The 20087-nt window shown below is 39.3% G+C and overlaps 1 protein-coding gene across 2 annotated transcripts in view; it reads left to right on the top strand.

Moving 5' to 3' along the window:
• efna5b (ephrin-A5b) overlaps window positions 1–20087 on the top strand; it is an 86777-nt gene that overhangs the window by 63796 nt on the left and 2894 nt on the right. The window contains exons 2-4 of one of the 2 annotated variants that reach the window (XM_072387717.1): window positions 5440–5732; window positions 19027–19092; window positions 19446–19526. In XM_072387717.1, coding sequence (XP_072243818.1) covers window positions 5440–5732; window positions 19027–19092; window positions 19446–19526 — 440 coding nt within the window. The remainder of the gene's footprint in view (window positions 1–5439; window positions 5733–19026; window positions 19093–19445; window positions 19527–20087) is intronic. The other variant, XM_072387718.1, reaches the window with a different exon arrangement.

The following is a 20087-nucleotide window of genomic DNA, read 5'->3' on the forward strand; positions in this document are numbered from 1 at the left end:
CTGTGATTTGATTTATCAGGCAGCAGAACATTGCCAGGGGATATTGAATTGAAAATGTATCAAATGTATGAATTTCAACAGAGATAGGCGAAATAATGTAAATGGATCTGATTTGGGGGCATGAGCCAGATTAGGAAGTGTGAGGAACTCAAGCAGTCAGAAACATAGGAGTGGGAAAATACATAACATAAAGGGGGGGGGAAGGAAGAAACACACTTAAATAATCTTCTATTCTGAGGTGGATGGGGCTTTGACTTCAGAATGCAAATACCTGTCAGCAGAGTTTATGCACTTTAGCACTGACAATTCATGCCAGTCTCTACAGTACAGCAGGAAGCAGGATTGTTTCAGGCATTTTTGTTTCACATGGAACATGTACTGTGTTAACATTTTGTTGTCGCTGTGCATTCATGTCAACATTCCTCTTTATCTGTGACACCAATGATGGACTGTCTTCCAGAGAGTCATTATTTACCCAGAGATTTCTCCTTAGTTTTAGCTTTAAAAATCACATATTGGATTGATATGACAAGGTTATGATATTATCAATTTACAAAACACAAGAAGACTAAATGAAATGTTAAGTGTCTTTTCACATTTTTTTGAAAGAGTACATCAATTAAAGACTTTTAATCCACTTATATTCTCCGCCAGGAATTAGCCTCCACCTCTGCCTCAGAGTGACACCTTCAAGCAGAGGTAGTTACTGTGGTGCTGTTCAACAGCACGTCAAGGTTTTTCCTCTCTCTACCTCTATTGAATCTCACTTATTCAACTGCTTAGACGACTCAGATGGCTCTGTGACTGCCACTGAGCTCGTGCTCTTTTTTCCTCCTCTGTCTTCCTTTTTCACTCAGATTATCTTTCTCTTCCTGTCCTCCTTGCCATCTGTCTGCAGCCACCGATGCACAGCTTAGGTGAAGTGGCTGATGGGACTGCATAGGGTACAGTGTGTGAGCACAGGGCCTGTGCGTGCACATGCAGTTGTGTGTATGTTTCTCTCTTGCTCACTGAATGAGTGAGTTTTGCCCCAGTGTGTGCACTGCAATGTCACTGGGCTGTGTAATTGAAATGGAAATGAGCCAATCAAGGACTGCAGTGGTGTGCCACCTTACCCTGCATCCTCTCTGTTTGTGATTCTGTTTGTGTGTCTCTGTTTGTGTGTGCACTGACAATACTTGGCCCCTCAGTTTTAACCCAAGGGCCTGAGTAGGCAACATGAAAATGTAATCAGTTGGTAATAATGATTATCTCCCTCTATCTGACAAGCACACACATGTGCCCACATTGTGTGTCCAGCTGATTTCCCTGGCTTTGTGTTGTGACCCACAGCTCTCTGGGACAGCTGTGGCATAACAAAGACATGTAATTATCACCATTGGACAATTAGCCTCCCATCCAAGTTTGCTCCTTAATTACCTATTTTACTGGTTGAAAGCATCCGCTCTCACTCTGTGACACTGAAGTTTCTTACAAGAATGGAAAAAAATTGTTGCCAGAAGTATGCCATAAAATACAGAGAAGTAACTGTGGTTGGGTGGAGTGCATGTATGTGTGTGGCATTGGGGGAGGAACGAGGATAACTAAGCGCAAACTCCATCTGGACACTCTCTTAAATGATTTGCACCAGCTTTGTCTCTAATTTAGGTAGAAAGTAATTTCATCATATGTATTGGAAGCCTTATATTTTGTAGATATTACCCTGTGGAGCTGTGTGTCAGAGTGTAAATGTCAAAACCAGTCAGACCAGACACTATGACCTTTACCCTGCCAGCTTCCTGTAGTAAAAACTTCTCACAATGTCTGGTTTGACCCATAGGAGTACCATAAACTTTTTGTAAAAGACAGATGGATGTCACTCATTGGTTAGAGGCCCCTTTGCTTTCAATTCAGTATTTAGCTATCTCCTTTTTGGATGTTTGTTGCCAGAACCAGTGTGTAAGGAATGATGCTCAACAAGAACCTAAACTCTGAGCAACTCACCTGCCACTTAAAGTTATACATTATTATGCCATTTTAGTCTTCATATAAACAAATGATAAGAAAACTGTGGCATTGGAGAGAGCCTATGAACAAATGAAGAACCAGTTACATGTTCGCAGCATGCTTTTTGCAGTATCTAGTTTACTATAATTGTCTTTAATTTAAAGACATAAGGAGAAGTGAAGTGAACGGAGAAGTGATTACACCAGAGGTTGTTGGATGTGATTGAGTTTTGAACGTAGCAACTGGTAGAGGGAGTCACTGTTTTGGGGCTGAACAACTTGTTTTATAAGATGAGTATTTAGTTAGACAAAGTGTATACAAGCATTGTTTAATATGATATTAAACATATTTAGTTACATTTGTTTGCCTTTTTATTCTTCTTAAATTAGACTGCGCTTTAAAAGATCAAATCACTGTTGCAATACATGAATAGATACAATTATTCTGAATTACACTATATTACACTATATTGCTGAAATACACATGCCCAAAACAGCCAGTGGTGATGGATCATTAATTTGCTTTTTCTGGATTAATTAATCCTGCAGTATTATTGCAGTCTTTATATTTTATTGACCGCACTACTGCTGCTCTTTCTCTCCTGCATACATTTTACTCCTTTGAATTCAAACAGAGCCTCGATTTACATTTAATTGGCATGTAAACTCTTGATGTGTGTATTTGCAACCCAGTGATTGACGTACAGTCTGTTTGAGAAGCACATGTCCGTTTTGTGAAGAAACTTTTGCCGAAAAGTTGGAATTGTTTAATAAGTCTACCATTGCTATGAACCAGACACCAACCGCATCTAAAGATCCCACATTAGTCCTACGATAACAAAGTTTTTATGGCTATCGAAAAAAAAAAAAAAAAAAACCTTTTTGTTATCTTGATCACAAGTAGTCTTTTAAAGGGACTTGGCTGCATACGGTCATGTGATGCACATAGAGTTTTAGCAGCATCTTCTTCAATGACAAATACATGGTTGAACAATTCCTGTCTTTACCGTCTACAGAATTTAGTCTTGCTGACTCCTTCTTGTATCCTGACACTCTCTTTTGGAAGCAGGTCTTTTTTCTCTCTCTCCCCTGTCTGTTTCTCACCCTCACGCTCTTTCTCACTCTGTGCCATTAGCAGCTTCTGGCTGTGTCACTGCTGGTCCTTTACCAAAGTGCCAGGAAGCTCACTCAGCTGATAACACTATCTTAATGCGTGTGTGTGTATGCTCGCCGGGTGTGTGTTGGGTTAGTTTTTGCTGCATATATGCCTGTACTAGTGTGTATGTGTATGTGATACATGTTACAAATGCCTGTCCTGGCCATTTTTATGAGCTCACTCACCCAAACATCCTCTGGCTCATTTGCAGTCAGGGCCACAAGCCACTATTCTGACTACTGAGGCATGGAGAGAAGGGCAGCTGAAACATCACACATGCACGCATGCATGCATACATTCTCTCTTGCTCTGTCTCTCTCTTGCTCTGTCTCTCACACACGCACAAAGTGTACACATACGCAGAAGCCGGGACAAGCGGATGGGAGGATGTGACCATTAAGTCAGTGACATTTTAAAGCAGTAACAGAGATGCATGGCTCTTCTTGGACCTCCACAGACATGTTTTAAATTAAACGTTACAGATGAGCTCCTTCACGCCTCGGTTGTAAACACCCTTACACTGATATTTACCCTACATGGGTAAACGCAGAAAAAGAAGCATTTCATGCCAGCTCGAGCTTGCATATACACAGATGGACAGAAATATACCGAGCATATCCAGCTGACACACATGATCACAATAATGAGAAATGGCTTGGTTCAATTTGTCGCTCGATTATTACTCAAAATATTTCATTACACCGACCTGAATCTTTTTTTAAAAATTTTTTATTCCAATTTGATCTTGAAGTATAGTGGTCTTGTTTTCTCTGGGATTATAATTTTGTGAAGTTTGTCTGGACGTACAGCAATTTGATTTCAAAAGTTCTATTCTAGCCAGATATCCAACATCGCACAGAAACGGCAGCTGAACAGTAGGGTTGTTATGAACTAAGAAAGCGAATAAGTGGGGGAAGGAAAGAAACGAGGGAAAATAAGGTAGAAAGAGAATTTCATGCAGCTGTCTTGAATACATTTTCAACTGCATCTTAAGATGTTCTTTATAATACCTATCCCCCACTTGAAAGAGCCCATTAATTGTTATTTCCTCAGAAATTTTTTTATGATTTAATGGACATTATTTACACAGTGAAACAAAAGACTGTATGGTGAAAAAAAGAGCTCACAATGCTGCCTCAGTATGTTAATGCTGTGGCTCCAGAGTCCTTAGAATTAAATGATTTTTGCCTGTTGCACACTCTGCCCCTTGTGAATTCTTGGGCTTGAGGAGCCCTTCTTATATACAGCAGCAGTGGTAGATTTCAATTAAATTTTTTTTTCAAAAACTCTTGTAAGGTTGTGATCTTACAACATTAAAGACTAGGTCTCCATTGTAGGCTCACATCACCTGGCTTCTGTGTGAAATGAGCCAGTTAGCACCAGCTGTGTGTGGATGGGCTTGGCAATTTTGTGGTTAACATAATCATTCTTAGAGCGCTTCTGGTGTACATGCTTAATTGGGGGCATCACTAACAAGTTAACAGGTGCTCAGCATTTTCTTTTCTCCCTTTGAGCCCCATGTTACCCAGAGGTTAGGGTTATGCCACCCCAGATAAACCAGAGGGCTCACAACACTGAAATTGCTTTCTAATTCTGTAAAAAGTCCAATCTAGTGAGCAACAGAAGAGATTGTGATTGTGTGTGTGGAGATGCCAGCCTGTGACAGTGTGTGGCCTTTTGATGAAACTCCCTGTATGTATTGCAGCCCTCTGACCCTGTGCGTCCTGTTCTAGATCATTGCTGCTGTAAAGATGCTTCACTGCACAGCCCTCGGAGACAGCCAGGCACCGTATTTTTCCCATTGTGACATTTACCGTCCTGCCCTCCTGCAATCCTGTATCCCTGTAACAATTTCTACTTTACACTCACTTCTTTTTGTAGGAAAATGCTTGAGTGAATGTTTTCCCATTTCTTGAGAGACTTAAAAACTGTTTTCTTGTGAGCACATTTTCTGAGCTGCATACACGAGTTTGCTATCATTTGGAAGGCATGTGTTTGTATGTATGAGTAAATATCTGTCACAGGGGAAGACATATTGAAAACTGATCCATCCACATTTATTGAAGCAAGAGGAGAAGAGTGTTGGTGCTTGTAAACTCCACGAAATACTTCTAGGGCTTGAAAATCTAACCTGCCTTTGTTTTGTGTTGGTTCTAAATTCAAATGAACGTCTGTCTCTAACACATAAAAGCAGTGTTGATTAATTGACACGAAAGTTTAATGAGATGATTTAATTAATTTAAATTACTACTCTTGAAAAAAATAACCTTTTCCGCCTCTCTTTTGTTCTCCAACCAGGTTCCATCGTGGTGACTACCACATCGATGTGTGCATAAACGACTACCTGGATGTCTATTGCCCCCACTATGAAGACTCAGTGCCTGAGGAGCGGACAGAGCGCTATGTCCTCTACATGGTCAACTATGATGGCTACAGCACATGCGACCACACCTCCAAGGGCTTTAAGCGCTGGGAGTGTAATAGGCCGCATTCCCCGAACGGCCCGCTCAAGTTTTCAGAGAAGTTCCAGCTCTTCACTCCCTTCTCCTTGGGCTTTGAATTCAGACCGGGCAGAGAATACTACTACATCTGTAAGTAACTGCCAAGTTTGCATCTCAGCATACATAAAATACTAATAGATAATTGCTAAAGTAAAAACTTCATCAGAGTTAAGGTGTTTAACAACCAGAAGCCAAAATCAATGGTCCCCTGTAGATTGGGTCGACGAGGACACCCTTCCTCTTCTCTTTTCGTTTTCAATTTAATTTGTCAGCAAACTTTACAGAAGCAACAAATAACAGACACACTTGGATATAAGATTGAGACACTTCCCTCGTCTTAATCCTGTCATTTGTAAATTGAAGCACTATGCTGTTTGCTGTAAATAAAAGCTGTACAAAAGCCCACGTGCATTTACAGAAAATACAAACTGGCCAAACCTTCTCCACCAAATGTTTCTCTATTAATCCAACAGAGCGAGAAACACACCATTCCCTCAACCGTGTTCCCTCAGCCTCTCAACTGAGCTTCGAGAGTGATATGACAGTGATCCTAACACATGTTTTCATGCTTTCACACTCTTGTCGCTTACAGAAATCTCTTCCCTAAAATGGCTGTAGAATTCTGAGGGGAGTTAAATTGAGACATTTTGAAAACCATACCTCACTTCCCTCATTGTGCGATACTGCATCCTTCAAAAAGGAGGGCCTCTCCGTCTGCATTATAGAATAATTCTTCTCAGCTTGTTGTAGATGTTATGTTGTCTGCCTCTTGGCAGAGGAACTGAACCAAACTGAGTTCATCTGAAGTTGAAGCCCCGGGGAAATTAGGTTTTATCAAAGCTTGGTAATAGAGTGGAATTGAGTTGAGCTGTCCTTCCACCTCAGACATACGGACGTCAGTTGCTGTCAGGTGGCCGGCTCACTGCTTCTTGTTCATTTGTTACAACGATGCTAATCGTTTTTTATTTGCTCATTTTGCAGTGTGGTACTTTATGTCTTTACCTACTGAAAGAAAACTTTATTTTTTTGTATTAAATTAGTTATTGTTTGTATCTTTGTATCTATAAAGTTTGACAAGAGGCGTTATTGCAGCTGTAAGTGGTTGTCAAATCCCTTTGTCTTTGTGTTTTTTCTCTCTCATTGTTGAAGGAGTCAGGCCTGAGCTCTACTCTTTCACTGTGATCTGCTTTATAACTTGATACCTTTCTATGAAACAGGTGAACCTGACAGTCTGCTAAGTTAATTAATTTCACATATTTTGTTCCCTTATTGTGCACTGTTGCATTTCATAGATGTGGACTTGAGTTAGAAATAGAACAAAACAAACTCGCCTAACTAATGTTTGAGGTTGTGTCTATGGTTATTGGGCATGGTTTCTATCTTGCTTGTCTACAAGACAAAACAAAAAGCCTCTTTTTTCCAGGCACGTTTAAAAAATGAAAGTGCTGTAACTCGTGAGCGAAAATTGGGGTTAGTTTAGGGTTATAAAATTCATCCACTCCCTAAGGTCTCAAACATTTTTTTCCAATTCTGTTGAGATATGCTTGTCCTAAGGGTTGGATTAAATTACACTGCGACCAACAGGATTTCCATGGAACACATCCATTCTGCCATAGCACACCATATTGGTTTAGTAGCCTGCGGCTTCATTGGCTATTGAATGATTCTAGCATATAGCCTCACTGGCTACTGTAGCGGATATTAAAGTCATCTACCATGAAGTCATCTGACATGTGATATCCCACTGCCATTGTGTCCAGCATGACTCCCCATAAGAGGAAGGGCAGATGGCTGCTGATGGATTGGGCAATCACTTTAGTGGACATAATGTAAAGCTGAAGGAGTAAGAGGGAGAGAGGGAGTTGCATCACTGCACCTTCCAACAATTTTCCTCTTGTCCAGCAACATATCAGAATTTTTCAGGTTGCATCTGCTTATACTTAACTGCTATACTTCTGATTCTTAATAAATCTTACAACTTACTCGCCAAAGTTAAAAAAGCTGTAAATCAAATTACAACGGAGAAGTCTTGCTTTTCAAATCAATATTAACTAATTACTGTGATGAACAGTGTTGGTCATCTTACTTTTAAAAAGTAATTAGTTACAGTTACAAATCACTTCTCCCAAAAAGTAATTGAGTTAGTAACTCAGTTACCTCATTGTAAGAGTAATTAGTTACTCAGCAAAGTAACTAATTTAGTAAAGTAACTAAGTAATGTTTCATGTTTTACATGCTGTTACGTTCTATAACATCTTTAGCGTCAAAGATGTTTATATTGTTTGAAGACTAAAAATACTATATACAGTATTTTAGAACATTAGGTATTTATTTGAACTCAACAGACTGCAGTCTGCCATATGACATGCATAGAAATACAAATATATTAAAAATAAATATTGAAAATAAAATTCAAGTGCAAAATTAAGAAACACTGTAAACTTGGGTAAAACGGAACAAAGGAAAATCTGGCCATTAAGTAGTGCAATTCTCTGTAGCTGTATTTTAGGCCAACAGAACACTATATTTATATATTTGTGCTTGGGGTTTGGTTAGCAGCAGCAGCAACAAGTGTCATGTTAGCATGTGTTGATGTGAGGTGCTTCATAAGATTCGAGTTGCTTGAGGCAGACGTGCATAAAGTCTTTTTTCCTGGGTATAGCGTGCATGTTCCAGAAACATTCTTGTCTTTAATTAAAATGGGCGAGAAGTAATTGCCGGTACATCCAGTTTGGGGACGCTACCTTTGAATTTCCCTGGCTTGTTGCCATTGTCGCTGTCTTGTTGTGTTTAGCAGTCAGAGCGTGCGGTGAGACAACGTGAGCGGGACGCGATCCCCACACCCAGCCAATCGTCATCGCATTTGCAACGGTGTCATCATCCCCACCCCTGCTCTCTCCAGGCAGCTGATGTGTAGCCAAAACCTGACACCTTGTGCTTTATTCAACCAAACTGTAGTAATGTGCCACTTCACATTCTCAGTAACGGCAACGGCGTTGCAACGATGGGAAAAGTAGTCAATTATATTATTCGTTACTGAAAAATATAATGCCGTTAGTAACGCCATCATACTCTAACACCGTTATTACCAACACTGGTGATGAATTATGTTAGTCTATCTAATCTCTGAGATTACATTTTGTATTGGCAAACTGTTAATATAAAAGTTTTGTTAAAAAAAGTGAGGGAAAAATTTTTTTATTACAAAATATCTTCTGTCTGTAATTCTTTAAGAACACAAAGCTGATGCTGATGTCATAGTAACTGAAAACTATCCCCTAATCTTATTTGTACCTAAAAAGCTAATCTGTTTGGCATCGACAACAAATACTCTATGATCATATAAAGTTGGTGAAAACTTTTAGGAAAACTTTTCAAGTTGTGTTTGTCTTGTCTGTTGTATGCTGGCATACATAGTTGTTTTATTCAGTATCACTAAGGAACTCCAAAGTTTTGCAGCTAATTTCTTTCATGGATGTCTTCCACATTTACAGCTAGTCAATTTCTGAAATTATTTCTTTTGTGAGCCATTGACCTAAGTACTGGGTAAAGCAACTGGACTTAATGAAGCAGTGAAGCTTTTGGCATAATTCTACCTTCATGTTTTGTTTTTTTTGTAGCAAATGTTGCGAGGTTATGTGAGGTTTTTGCAACTTTTATCACAGTTTTATCTCTTGGTTTTATTGTAATAATCAACTTCTGGAACATTCCGTGGTTCCAGTAGTTTGTCACTGCCCCATAACGCCATTCTTATTTAATGAAGTATCGCTCTCTTTAAATGATGATTGTAGTGTTATGTCTTGTACAATGTCTCAGATGTGAATGCTTATTCAACAGTGGAACAATCTCTGATGACAATAAAGAGCTGTGAGGAAATGCTGATGAAACTTTAGCGCCAGACCCAGGGTGCACCTTTTTAGGGATTGTTTGTGATATTTTTCGTGATTCATTTTCTAAGTAACAAAAGTTTTTTAAAAAAAACAGCTCGAGATAAAGACTATATTTACACACATGCCGTCATTCTTTAAAAATGTTGTAGCTTCGTAGTTTCTATTGATTGAATTTCCAAAAGTTCTAAAAAGCATACCAGTGGACTATACTTAGCTTTAACATAGTCAAAAAAATTTCTGCTGTACAGGACAACTTGATCATACATGGCATCTGCACTTCAACACTGAAGAGACAGTCTGTGATTCAGTCTCATCTGTCAGTCTCATCTTCTCCGCACAATGCACCATACATTTCTGGACTACAGGCAGACCAGTCGAACACAAAGGCACTGTAAATGATGCAAACTGGCATCTGATATTATTACCTTCCAGGAACAGACATTGCCTTGATGGCAGCATATGTCACTTCAAAATTCTAATATAGACTTCTTCATCCTTGGTACCTTTAAACACTGAAAATAATTTCTTTAGAAGTGTCCCCATTAAATAAAGTTTAATTCACAATAACAAATTGCATACTTAAATTGTTGCTTTTTTGAAAATGTCTCAACCTTTCTGGAAATTAGGTTTGTACATAACTGAGCCTCTATTCAAAAACAGTGTTGATATGCGGGAGCAAAATGTTAATCTTTCCTGTATCTCTTTTACCTTCCTGTAGTCCAATGACTGGAGGGAGTGAGGGATGAAAAAATTGCCCTCACTGACATGATTGATTAGCTTTCTTGTTTGTAGATGAAAATTAAGATGTCAAATCATATTCCTACAGAGAAAATGCCTGTTAATGGTGTTTTTGCCCTATGAGTTTGATGCGAGTTGAGGGTTGATTTGTTGCATCTCTGATAGAATTAGAGAGAGGAGACAGCGTTCTGCTGTCATCTGCTTCAACAACAGAAACAACTTAATCAACGCTTGCAGGACAGAGGGAATTTACACAAATGGAGGTCATAATTCTTCATTTTTGTCTGTGTCAGCCTCTTGTTTCTGTCAGCAGCAGCTAATTGAAGACAAAAAATAAAAAATTAAATTGGACTGGAGCCTGCATTTCTTGCAGAAAACACCCGGCTATATTTTGTAAACAAGTGAACACAAAACCGACTGACAAGGAGCAGAGCGACAAAGAATTAACAGATAGAATTCATTGCAGAGGGTAAATTGAACAGATTCTGGGGGATCCAGGGCAAGGCGTAATCTAATGCCTTTCCCATATGCAAGCAATTTAGTAAAATGCAGCATTAGCAGTGAGTTACAGCTCTGAAGTGTCTGCTTCTACGAGAGACAGATGGGATAAGCGAGGACAGTGGGAGAACTTGGGTCGGAGTTCACAGTGCATTCTTGATTCAAGTGAAACCTATCTCACAGAATGCTGATGCGAGCACATTTTTGTAATATGGACACAATCCGCAAGATTGTATTTGAGTGATTTTAATCTGAAAAGGGCAGAAATCCAATATCACTGGCAGCTCGCAAGATATGAGTGAAAAGAGTTATGGCGTTTTTAGACATGTAAGATTTGTGGAAAATAGGAAACTACTGGCTGTAATTCTGCAGTGGCAGACTGACGGTTGAAGACATGATGTTGTTTTCTTGCTGACTGACTTGCCAATCCACATGGACCGGAGCTGCTTCTCACATAATCAACAACACCATTTGGTCCTCAGAATAGTTTGTGGCTGCAAGCAAATGAGCACTTGTTAAACGTCCATTAAAACCCAGAAAGTCCTGATTAAGCTGCCCCTTAGATTACAAATAGAAAAACATCCAATAAGGTTTCATCACTCTGTGGATGCCTGTAGGCCAATATACAAAATGCAACTGTTACACATGACTGAACATGATGATACATCCCAGGCAAAACTTTCTATCTGTTCAAGCCTTTCCATAAGCTTGTTTTCAACTTAACTGGACTTACACATGCACACAAAGCTCAAACACAATCTTGAAAACATTGGCTATAGCTGTCCTGTGATTGATCATAAATGTTGTGATGCACTACGCTCCTTCAAACTACTCTCAAGGGGTGGGGGGGAGGAGTAGTGATGGATCAGGGAGCAGCAAGAGGAAAATGGCATTAATGGACAAATGAAATAGTGGCAGGAGATGGTGTATGCAGCCTGTATTTTGTTGGAGCTTTTGGAGGGTTGCTAATAATGATAAATAGTCAGTGGTGCTCCATTTGTGGTAGAAAAAGGGAACCTGCATATGGACCCCATCATAGTTCAAGCCTTTCATCCATTCACATGAAAAATCCATCCTGTCATCAGCAGTCAGAAATGATCTGACAACATGGAGTAATGTGACAGGAAGTGTGTAGAAAACGACACACACACTTGTATGAACATACATGCACTCACGTATATTGTACATGCATAAACAGACATATAGAAGCACACAAATGCTCTCCATCTGGAATGCATTATTCTAATCCTGATAGATGGATAGACTTTCCACCTCCCCTGTCTCCCCTGGTTACTACATCATTACTTGTCTCACATATTCATCCCATCTCTTTTTTTGGATTTAAGTACAGCTCTCTCCACCATAGACTCTATATACAGTGTTGGACACAACAAAGTTTGACGTCACACCTTAGTTTCCATTGGAGCCAGAGTGAAGCTTAGAGTTGCAGCTTATGGAACCGGGAACAGTGAGCTGTTTTAATCAAATTTGATCATTAAAGCTCTAAACCTAAAATGTAAATGTCTTGTTGGTATAACCACCATTAATGATGGAGGTCTTGCAAAACTAAAGAAACATATCCGTCTAATCTACAGAAGCCCTGAAAGTCTGAGACAGGTTGAGCTCAGGAGGCGGAAAAAGCAGCAGGTGAACCTACTGTCAATCACGGTGGTCAATCAGCTGCCACACAATGGGCATCAAAACCCTTTATAAGCCTCCTCATTAACAGAGCAATCTCTTTTTTAACAGAGCGATTCTCCACAGTGACCACTGGCATATTTATTGCAGGGCCTGGATTTAACAACGGTGAACATCATGACTTATTGAAAAAGAACTGCAAGACTCCATAGTTCCAGAGAAATTGATGTTTTGTTTTTTTTGTTTTTTTTTTCAATAGCAGTCAGTTGAAGGGTATTTTTGGAGCTTGCATCTACTCTGGCAGATTGTCTGCACTACACTTTAATCAAGTCTCTTCTATGTGTTTGTTTTGCATCAAACATCTATCTGCTTTACCTCTTTGCTTATGTTATTGTATGCCACAGGCACATCCAAGACACACTTTGCATTCTCCACATACTCACCTAAAATTATTTTTTTGGTGTGGGGTACATAACCAATTTAGATACTTCCACACAGGGAGCCCACCATATTTTGTTGTGTATTATAGTGATTATATTCAACAACACCTCAAGATAATTCCTGTGAGATATTTTCAATCACATTGAGAGTAGGCACTGTAAACCATCAACGAACTGTCATGTCTTTTCTTCAGAAAATTGTATTTTTGGTTCTTAACATTTGACTTTTTCTGGCTGCCCTTTGTGCTTCAACAAATTTCTTCAAGGCTTTTGCCACCTATCTGCAAATGCAAATTAAACCCACATTAGGAAATCTATAATTACAGCCTGCAGGCTTCGAACAGGATTCAGTAACATAAGAATATCATGTTCAATGACATGCTCATTTGAATTCCAAAAGTCTACATTAAAGAAATAAATTAAAAACAGTTAACCAGCTGAGCCAGATTTGGTTAATAGCAGAGCATATGCTAAGTTATGGAAGAGAACGGGAACGTTTCTAATCAACATAAGCGAGTTTGACTGTCAATGAATAAGTCATCACTTAGAATAGAATTAAAAACACAATAATATTAATTAAAATAGAAAGACTGTGAAAAGCCAAGAGATCAGAAGAAAAGTAGGACAGTTGACCGCTGTGATTCTAAAGGCACAAGGTATTTCTGATGTTAGAGTCATGTCTCTAAGAGCCATCCTCAAGAGCTGATTATTATTCCCTCATTCAAAGACAAGGGCATTTTATCCTTTGTCATTAAAACCGCTGACACATACAGTGATGAGCAAAAGTTTTTGAGAAGCAAAGGAAGAATGCTTTAAATCCATTTAGTTTAACTCAGTTGCTCCTGCCTGCTCATGTAATCCCACTCTGACATGATGGTGCTTACATCAGGGCTCTGTGGTAGGTCTTTATCTTTAACTGATAATTGTTCATTTTTTTTTGTTCTTTTGCATTTTTTCTCAGTTACATTGTGAGTGGATATGCTATGATTATATTTGAAACACCAAGTGCAGCAATAAAACATCATTATGGACAATGACTGTCATTCTGTGGCCGCCTTAAAAACCAAACTTCCCCATAGATGAATAAATCACCAAGTTTATTGTAGTTTGAGTAAAAGACAAGAGTGAATTGATGACTTGAAGAGTTTTTAGATATTCAATCACTTGCCTTTCATCTTAAACAAGACAGTCATTTGTTAGAGCACCATTATGTGGTTTCTGAGAGAATGATGACGCTGGATCTACTTTGACACAATAGCCAAAGGAAATAATTGTATCGCCACACTCTTGCGCTCACATAAAACAGTGTAAGGAAACTAGACAATCACAGTATAATTAGGCCTTATCAATTCAAAATGATTTCCCCCTCTCATCTTCAGTTTTCCTCTCCCTCTTCCTCATTACTTGTGACCTTGTCATCCTTACACAAGTGGCATAAGGAAGGACTTTTGTTCACTTTTGTCAAAGATTGATGAAAGATAGGCACTGGGAAAGAGCAAAAGGCCAGCTATCATCAGGGGGGAGAGTTCTCACTGATGCTTGATTCCAAGTCTTCATCTTTTACTTGTCGTCCCAGCTTTTTCATTCCCTCCTTTTGTGTGTTCACTTAAGAAGCATATGGTTAATGGGCCTTTTCAGTTGATGATGTCCTCCATCTTCTTATATACAAACACATTTTTGGTTTAATCATTTTGCGCAAATTAATATTTTATACCACATGTTTTATGCAATGCATGTGTGTGCAAAAATATTGCATGGAAAAGATTAAGAGGTCTTAGGGGGTCATGAAGATTCAATCTTTCTGAAATTAACTTAAATCCATTCAGTAGAACGTTTCCTCTTCTGTCTGGGGTTCAACATTTTCTAAGCAGGGGTTTCTGTAAATGGTGCTTGGTGGCCACAGACTGTACAAACGGAGATGGCGTAAAGGTTCTGGAAAGCAATGCTGTGGGAGAAAACTTGTTTTTACGTGTCCCATCTCTGAGAAATTGTTACATGTTTATTCAGATTCCTAGTCCTAAACTTTAACTAGGTTTGTACAACATAATCCACATGAGTAATCCTAGAAAATGAAAGACGAGGCCAGCGGGCTGTTTTTCAAAGAGCTGGCAGAATTGTTTGACTAGGAATGCACAGTACTGGACACAACATGGCTGGATATTTAGTTAAACCCATTCCATCCACCAAATAAGAAGGGATATAAGGATTTGAGCCCATTATACAAGCCAGCTGGAGGCCTAATGCAGACTAGAGGCATGCTAATGTGATTCTATTAATGCTACATTTTCACATGACAGCAAGCAAGTCTATTTAAGGCTTGACTCTTGAAACAAAAACTCAGTGTGTGCTCGCAGTGAAATATTATGATGTGAAAAAATCATCCCTCTTAGTATGAGAGGACTTATGAACAGATGGGGTGCCACAAAGAAAATGTTTAACATACTTGTCAATAAAGGGGAACTTGAAATACTCACTGTGATGACTGTGATCAAAGTCGTTTGTGATATAGTGCGTCATAATCTGACACGTTGGACTGAGCATTGTGGTTGCACTGACACTGGCAAATGTACAAATTTGAGTAATGGTTCAATGACAATGAGAGGGCTGCACATGACACCAGATTCGATGTTAAAGAAACAATCGAATTCCAGGACCGAAGCTGAATGATTACCCCAGGAATCCAGTAGATGCACATTAATCTTATTCTGGAATCAGTGTGGCGTTCCTTTCGCCCTAATGTGGCTTCATTTCCCGATGGGAGGATTTCAGAGGCTGCATACATTCACCTCGACTGGACAAATCACATTTAGTCAGGCAAAATCACGTCTCTGATATCTGAAAATGAATTACTCGCTGTACAAAATTCCTGAAGTTCATTTCTTTTTCTCTTTTGTCCTTCATTTGACACAAGATTTTCTGATGTCATAGAACAGTTTGAGTTTTTCAGCTGCTGAAGCTCTCGTTATCCATGGTTGAAGTCCTCAGACGGGTTGTTTTCTGGCTTGCTATCATCCGTGATAAAAGTTGCAGTCATGTGATGTATGAGCAGGAGTCTGAACGGAGAGTTTTATGATGAATATGATTGTCTGTGTCATTCTCGGGCCCATCTTTTTATCCGACTCATCTGCTCTGCGCTGATCGAAATGACTTTGATCAAACATAGACTAGAATTTATAAAAAAAAATATATATACTTTTAGTAGAGTAGAGTAATTGTTTTGGAATGGAATCACAAGCATTGTCTAGACTGACTGCGATAATTTACAGCAACCGTGTTGGAGACGGCATGTGACCCAACCACATCAAGTGGAATCCAGGGCTTGCATATCCCAAAAGATTGATTCCAAATCAGTATGTTAACCAAATATGATTTATCATGTCTTACTAAAATTTGCTTTGCCTTCATATCAATCTAACGTCTGGTAAGGGAATCTTCCATTTCAAGACAGAGGATATGTGTTTTCCACATAGTATTACTTTTGCAATAAAGCTTGGCTTGAGCTGTGATTAAACAATATTGTGCCTAAGCTCCACTGAGCCCACCTGTTTGTTCTTCGGTAATTGGATTCTTCTTCATTCCATTTGCCTTAATGCTGATGCATAATGCAGTGCACTGAAGGAACCGGCCATTACCAACTAGGGGACACTGCACGGAGAAGTAACCTGACCTCCGCCTCATCACCTATTCACCCCCTTCATCTCGAGACATCTTTTCAGGCCCTCTGTCCTTTAAAGCGACCACTCGCTCAGGCTGGATGGATTGACGGTTGAGGTTGTGAAGTTGAAGGTTACTAGAATAACAGGTGTTTATGTCAGTGCCTCCAAGAACAATATGCTGGCCCTCAGTAGCTTGTTAATCTAAAGTAAACGAGCAAAGGTGTTGACAGACTGGGTCTGGGGTAGAGGGATCACAATTTCTTTCAAGTGGAACATGGAGCCAAAGCTTTTTCTTCACTTTGTGGACATGAAAGAATAGTTGAATTAAAAACTCAGTTGCGCCAATTTAGTTTTTTTGTCAGTAAAATAAAAAAAAAAAATCTAAACATGGTTGATCATTCTCATATATTGTATTTATAGTAAAAGGGATTTTAGCATTATATTTCCTGCAAACTACTAAAAAAAAACAAAAAACAATACTGAACTATGAATGCAAAAGTCTACTTCTGTTACTGATGTTCATGATTTTTTTTCCCGTGTAGGAGGCAAATCGAGTGTCACGGCCAAATCTATAAACATAACAGCTTCGCAAACTGCCAAGGGACTCCCACGTGCTCTTTACCTATTGTCATCAGGGCCATACTTCTCTCATGATCAGCTGCCTTTGCTAAGTGGCTGGTGTCGATGGCTGTGACTCAACTCAGCCCACAATGATGATGAAGATAAAACATGTGGAGATGGTGTGCGCGCGTGCGTGTGTGTGTGTGTGTGTGTGTGTGCGCACATTGAAAATGGGAGAGTAAAAAAGTGGAGTAATAATAGGAGTGACATAAATTGTGTGGGGACTGGTGTTTATATGTGACTGAGAGGGTGAGCGACTGTGGCCAAGGTTCATTAGCGTGTCATCAGCTGCCTCCACGGTGAAATAATAAGGCCCTATTTCTCTCTGTTCCCTCCCCTCCACCCCACCACCCTCCTCTCTTTCCCGCATCTGCTAAACATGAACTCAGCTGTGACAAATAGCATCTGGTCTCAAGTGACCTGTCTTGTGTGGTGACACATCATGAAGGGACGCATAACAGCTGATGAGGTGTCAAAATTAAAATGATAGCAGTGAGGCCATGAAGAGAAAAGGAGAGCAAGAGCTTGATGAGCAGAGTATAAAGCAGTATAGATTTTAATAAGAAGCTGCATGTTACAAAATGAAGACTGCTTAGTTCACAATATAAGGGGGATCCTAGAAAGCAAAATAGTTGCATCTTCTTCGACCATTTTCCATAGTTTAGAAGCCAATAATTCTGTCATTGAAAATATTTCATATCAAGAGAAACAATCTTTTTCCATGTCTTTACATGGAGTTGATTGTTAGGTATCGAACTGAATAAAAACAGTTGTTGAAGAAACTTTAAAAGTAGTGCTGAACCTACTGTCAAAGATTGACTTTGTCTATCCCGAGTTGTACCTCTCTGGGTGCAATTTGTCATTTCACTTTGCAACCTCCTTGAAAATTCAGCTCAGCAAATAATCAGTCTGTATGGCACAATTCAAAGCATGAGCCAACAAAGGGACTGAAAAAATAACTGTACTAGCTGCTCTGTGTGCGTTTTCTTTCCACCACGATTACAGATTTCTATTTCACTGAAAATTGTGGGTCATGAGAACATTTGAAAAGTGTCTGTTGCATACAGTCAAGTGTCAAGCTGAACGTATCAGTATCAGAGATTGCAGCCTTGTAGCAAATGAATAAATCACCACCTCCGGTTTGCTCATTAAGAGGCTGCAAAGAAGCTAAACTGGTTCAGCCAGAAGGATGTGCTACTGTTAGCTGTCCTCCATCTGATGCCACTGGATATTTTGCTGGTAGAGAAGAAGCAAATTGCTTCATGCAGGTGGACATACACACCCTCTCATACACGTATACTACTTGAGATATTTTTAGTGAACGTAGAGGTTTAGTGATACAACCTCTATGGTAACTAACGCTCAGAGATTCACACCCCATGGCCTTGACAGGATGGGATCCATTTCCTGACAGCAACCACAAACCATCCACACATGAAGTATATATATCCTCCATGTGTGAACTCGTGTCACTTTCGTGTCAACGTAAACTTATTAAGTATTCATAAAATGTTTTTTGTTTTTTTAGTAGAAAAAAAGAAAAGAAACTCGTGGCACTTCTTGAGTTGCGGCCAGTTGTAAAATCTAAAATGGTACAATTAAACTGTGACTTGAACATCTGTAAATGATTTTGAGCTATAATTCCACAAAAACCATGACTGAACCTACAAAATCTACTTACGAGTCAACAGTAAATATTTTTCAGACGAGAGAATTTTTCTCTCGTCTGAATGAAACACTTCACTTCTGTTTACTGCAAGAAACTAAATATATTAGTTAATAAGAATTTATGAAGCAAATCTTTGCATGAAGGGGAAGAAAAACCTGCAGTGGAATTTTGTCATTGTTTACTGCATGTGCAGTACGTGTCAAATTAACACCGGTGTCTATTTCATCTTTTCAGCCTCCACCATTGCTGAGAACGGGAGGAAAACATGCCTAAAGCTCAAAGTTTTCGTCCGACCATCAAGTAAGTGTTCGTATACGACAGGAGGCTTTGTAACAGAGCTAGCTGAAGAACACACTTGGACCAAAAATCAAAACAGTTTTAGACTAATTGCGTGGTTACATCACCACCCTGATTTACCTTTAGCTCACTGTCCAACATGCTCTTTTAATCTATTACAGACCTGCTTTACTTGTTACAAAAAGGATTTCTGAAAACATGAAAAGGGATGGTAGATCATCTGAATGTTGCCATGAGCTTTGTTGCTTGGGATGTTTAATTTGAGGGTTGGGGGTCGGGTGGGGGGGTACAAATGTATCTAACCTATTTGGCATACACCTCTAATGTTTTCTCATTCTCCCTATTTTCTGTTATAGACAGCTGTGTGAAAACTATAGGCGTACATGACCGTGTTTTTGATGTAAACGACAAAGTAGACAATACATTAGAACCACGAGGTTAGTATGGCTTCCTGCTTCTTTTATCCTTTTCTGTATGACTTCCGCAGATCTCTTGTTCTGTCCTGCATGTCCTTCCACATCACCGCTTGATGCTTTCTCTAAAACAGATTCTTCTCCAGATTGTCAAATTGGTGTTGTGTCTCTGCTGCTGCTTTCATGTTAAGATTGGCTGTTTCCGTAATTATACTGTGAGCAATATGTTGTGTTGACATGCACTGATTCTACATCTGTACACACCATACACAGTGTAATTTGCAGCTCTGTTGTGCTCCATACCATTACAGTCCTCATCTTCAGTATCACAATGATTCTGCCTTTGTATCTTACACATACAGTCACTTGAAATTTAGAATGAATGTAGTAAAAGTAAGAAAAATACCCTTAAAAGTCATGAATGTAAATGCAGAATATAGACACTGTCTGCTTAAGGCTTCTTTGACTAGCCATTTGGCCCTGTAGCTCAGTGAATTTCCTGTGCTCAGACTGCACACATTTTTATGTCTTTATTTTTGAGCCTAATCCAGTCACTGGAGTAAAAATCACTCCACATCAGCCACA

The sequence above is a fragment of the Leuresthes tenuis genome, unplaced genomic scaffold (assembly GCF_036924035.1).
Source record: "Leuresthes tenuis unplaced genomic scaffold, fLeuTen1.0.hap1 SCAF_6, whole genome shotgun sequence".
In the NCBI taxonomy this organism is placed as follows: Eukaryota; Metazoa; Chordata; class Actinopteri; order Atheriniformes; family Atherinopsidae; genus Leuresthes; species Leuresthes tenuis.